The following is a 4,169-nucleotide window of genomic DNA, read 5'->3' as shown; positions in this document are numbered from 1 at the left end:
ATTTCAAATTCAAAATCATACTTATCCCCCCTCTTTCCATAATTGGAAAAAGTCAATCAACCAATCTACTTATTTTTCGGCATTGAAATCGGTGGAAATATTCTCAAAATCTAAATCTAAAAATGGAAGCAGTCAACGACTTCAATAGGGAATTAGTCCTAGTCATCTGTTCGTACACTATTACAAGTCATATGAATATTATCAACCTAAAAGGCTATCCATGGCGGCTGAAGGAGAAAACTTAGTAACCGAAAATGGGAAATTGGGGAACGACATTGCAAATCAATTCAAAAAATCGAATTTTGTGATTGATGGAGCAGTGAAACTTATAATCCACCATGTGTACTGTGAGAATAAGGTTGAAGAAGACGGGTCGGAATTACTCTAATCAACGAGATAATTATGGAAGGAAGGAGGTTTTTAGAAGCAATTCAAAATCAAATCAAACTTATATGGTCAATTATCACTGAAGAAGAACATTTCATCACTAAAGCTGATAGACGCTTCATCATTTTCAAGCTTACAGAACGAACTCAATGGGAGAAGGAAAAAAATTATTAAGAAATTGGGAAAGATTATGGGTGAGGTCAGATATATTGAACTTTCAAATTACAGTCTGGTGATCTATCACCAAATGAATGTATGTGTTACCATCAATCAGGACACACTACAGAAAAGAGGTATTTTAGCTGGTGAAGTTATAATTGCAGAAAATTCAGAAGAAGATGCAAGGTGTGGAAAAGGAATGAGACAGGTAGTCGTTACTGATCTTGATACTCTTGTTCCATCCATGAGTCCTAATGGCAATAATTCTCATCAGACAACACCATCAATCAATACTGAGTTTGGAAAAAATGCAAAGAAAAATACGCAATCTGGAAAAGACACAAGGGAACATCTGGTAAAACAATTTTTTCACAAAATTTACATTGTGCTGTCATTTTGTTTCCCTTAAATTTATTTCATTTCTCAAATCATACTCTCTGCACCATGGAAATTTTATCTTGGAATGTTTGTGGATTTTGTAATAAAAACACTATAAATCACCTAAGAGATTTTATTAGAACAAATGACCCTGATATTATTTTCTTGATTGAAACCAAAAATACTATTAGGAAAATGAAAAATTACATATCTAATTTAAACTATCCTAAAGTTTTTTTTGTTGACCCTGTTGGCCTTTCTGGTGATCTTTGCTTGATGTGGACAGATATGTTAGACTTGCAAATCATAGATGCTAAACTAATGTGATCCAATGTAAAATCAGAATTGATGCTAGGACAAATTTCTCTCTCGTTTCTTTTATTTATGGTGCTCTGGATGATAATTGCAGAATTACTCAATGAAACTATTTGAATAGTGTTCACTCCCAATACAACCTTCTGTGGATTGTCATGGGCGATCTCAATTTTATTCTCAACCAAGATGAAAAGGAAGGAGGCAACAGGGTTAGTTAGTCTGATCTTGATGAAGCTAATAATTTGTTACATAAAAATGGTCTCCATAACATGAATTTCCAAGGGAATCCTTTCACTTGGACCAACAGAAGATCTGGTCATGAGTTAATTTTAAAGACTTGATAGAGTTTTAACCAATTCAGATTGGTTTAACAACTATCCAAATTCCATGTCTCACCACCTCATCCCTCTAGCTAGTGATCATTGTCCCATCTTATTAGCAACTGATAAAGTCCAAAAGAATACTTATAGTCCATTTAGGTTAAACAGAACTTGGTTTTTGATACTTCTTGTAAGGATGTTATAATTAACAATTGGACCATCTGTTGTAGTAATAATATTGCGATAAGTAAGGGTTTTCGTTTCTCGGACTTGAATAGATTTTTAAAACAAAAATATATACAAAAATATTAACAATAGGCGAGAGGTACTGGGACTAGGATTCCGCCAAATTCATTTCTTAAGGTTCAAATAATAATTCTTTTATCAATAATAACTCGAAAAATATAATAAATATATCGACTCTAATTTATTGCCAAGATAGATTCTCAAAATATTAGGTGTAATGTTAAGCATGGGACATCAAATCATCTAAGCTAAGCATGACCCATCAAATCAAATCACAACTAATTAATTTAAATCATAATTTCAATTAAAATTAATGCAAAAGTCATGAAAAGAATTAAATATAATTAGCCAAGTGTGAAATAAGGCTTCCTCCATCGCCCCATTGTTGGGATTTAGCTTCTCATATTAATCATAATATCAAAATACATGTATGTTGCTCAAAAGTTGATTAAAATGATAAAAATGAGTAAAACAGTGAATGTACGACCAACAGAAGGCGTCACAAAAAGAACAATAAGAGACAGATGTTGCTGATATTTAGACTGCGCTGCGACCCACGGATGCGCGTCTTAGACACTGTTCATAAACGACTGCCCTCGCGAGTCCGTTCTTCGTGTTCTTGGTGTTCATCATCAGCAGCAGCAGAGTTTTATTAATCTCTGATTTCGTCTTCTCTAGCTCTCCATAGCTCCCAAAACTCTCGACAACCTTTCCCAAACTGTTTTGCCTTGTATTTATAGTGAATTGGAGCCAAAAATCCGACCATTGATTGCATATATTCTCCATTTAATCCAAATATTCTCGGCTGCCAATAATAACGAAAATTTCCAAAATTAACTCTGTCACACGTTAGAATTGGTTCTGCACACTCCAATTCAGCTCTACCACGCCTAGTAAGTCGTCGAACGTCCCTTAATCACTTCCATGCATAGCCAAAACACACACAACAGCGTGTACAGGGTGTGTTCTGTCCGTGTAGTTCTGTTTTGAGCTCGAGAATCAAATCGATATTTCCAGCCAATTCCGATCAAATTCGACACCCAAACTTTGTTCCTTATGCCAAATCACATCTTTCTGCCAATTTTCAGCGATTGAATCGCACTCTAACCCATTCATTTTGACAATCAAAATTCTGCCAGTTGAAAACTTCATTTCCCGCCAAAAACACAAATTCAAATTGTTGAAGAAGGTGCCCCTTATCCAGAGTGTTGGGGTGCAAATATCAACTGGGGTGGAAATAGTAATTTTTATGGGTTCCTCCGGGACATTTCTGGGACGCTTCCGGTGCATTTCTGGGGTGCCTACGGTACATTTCTCCGGGGTGTAAAACACTGCTTTTTGAGCCCATTTCGCCGCAAGGGCTTATTTCTCTAAAATTTCCTACAAGAACACAAAATAATACAATAAGTACTTAATCGAGTCTAACAATACAGAAAATTGAGAACAAAATAGACACATAAATGCGTCTATCAAATACCCCCAAACTTATTATTTGCTAGTCCTCGAGCAAATTTATTCTAGAAAGTAAAATCATTTGAACCCCTAGGTGGCCCTAGTGACGGAGTGTTGTCTCCGGAGGGTTTACCAGAGGTGTACCCACAAAACCTTTACTCCAGACCCTAGCTATCTACAACGAACCTTGGAAGGCACTAAAGAATCTCCTTGGTTGGCATACTTATTGACTACAAGAGGAAGTACCCTGATGCGAAATTCCAATTGATGTACACGAGTTTGCACTCAAGCATACTAAAATTCATATATAAGTGACAGAGCTTTACTCAGATAGTTGCACTATGGACATCATATTCGGAGTCAAACTAATCATATGGATAGATCAAGAAGATGGATATAGAAAAACATAGATGGTTTTGATGTTTACTAAGTGAACGACGTTTCCCATATCTGTCTGAAGGCCTCTGCCAAAATGAACCTATCCTAATGGACTGAGATACCGGTCTGACTAATATCAACACTGCTGGCATATACAAGGGAACCAGCGGTCAATAACTTAAATCTAGATCAACAAACTGGCAAATACAAGGGAACCAACAGTTGACTACACAGAACAATAACCATTTTTTTTTAACTTAACGACATGAATAGATCTTTTTGATCCAAGCGCATGCTTCTTGTCAGCAGATTACACGATAGTTCCCACGGGTCCTGCATTCCACGCTTGCTTAGGCGACGGAAACAGGGAGAACACACGCATATTGCTATCCAAGTGTTAATACTTATTCCGATTGGTCTAACTGGTCCGGTCTTAACTTTTTTTTTTTTTTATAGTAACTCAATCACTCTAATTCACCCTAGCAGTGGTAACAACTTGAATCGTGTGCCCCACCTAATCACTTAGAGAAACAT

The 4,169-nt window shown here is 36.2% G+C and overlaps 1 protein-coding gene across 1 annotated transcript; it reads left to right on the top strand.

Moving 5' to 3' along the window:
* The first annotated feature begins 243 nt into the window (after positions 1 to 243).
* On the top strand, positions 244 to 1,449 carry LOC113293742. Its single transcript, XM_026542278.1, has 2 exons — positions 244 to 901; positions 1,334 to 1,449. The coding sequence occupies exons 1-2, from the start codon at positions 578 to 580 to the stop codon at positions 1,358 to 1,360; spliced, it is 351 nt and encodes a 116-aa protein (XP_026398063.1). The 5' UTR covers positions 244 to 577; the 3' UTR covers positions 1,361 to 1,449.
* The last annotated feature ends 2,720 nt before the right edge of the window (positions 1,450 to 4,169 follow it).

This window comes from Papaver somniferum, chromosome 7 (assembly GCF_003573695.1).
Source record: "Papaver somniferum cultivar HN1 chromosome 7, ASM357369v1, whole genome shotgun sequence".
Taxonomy (NCBI): domain Eukaryota; kingdom Viridiplantae; phylum Streptophyta; class Magnoliopsida; order Ranunculales; family Papaveraceae; genus Papaver; species Papaver somniferum.
This window is presented reverse-complemented; position numbering and strand designations above follow the sequence as displayed.

Bases quoted from the DNA above. Each gene is read 5' to 3' on its own strand.
- LOC113293742 (XM_026542278.1), top strand. From the start codon at position 578: ATGGGTGAGGTCAGATATATTGAACTTTCAAATTACAGTCTGGTGATC. The intron at 902-1,333 runs GTAAAACAATTT...TGATAATTGCAG, and splicing joins AAGACACAAGGGAACATCTG to AATTACTCAATGAAACTATT.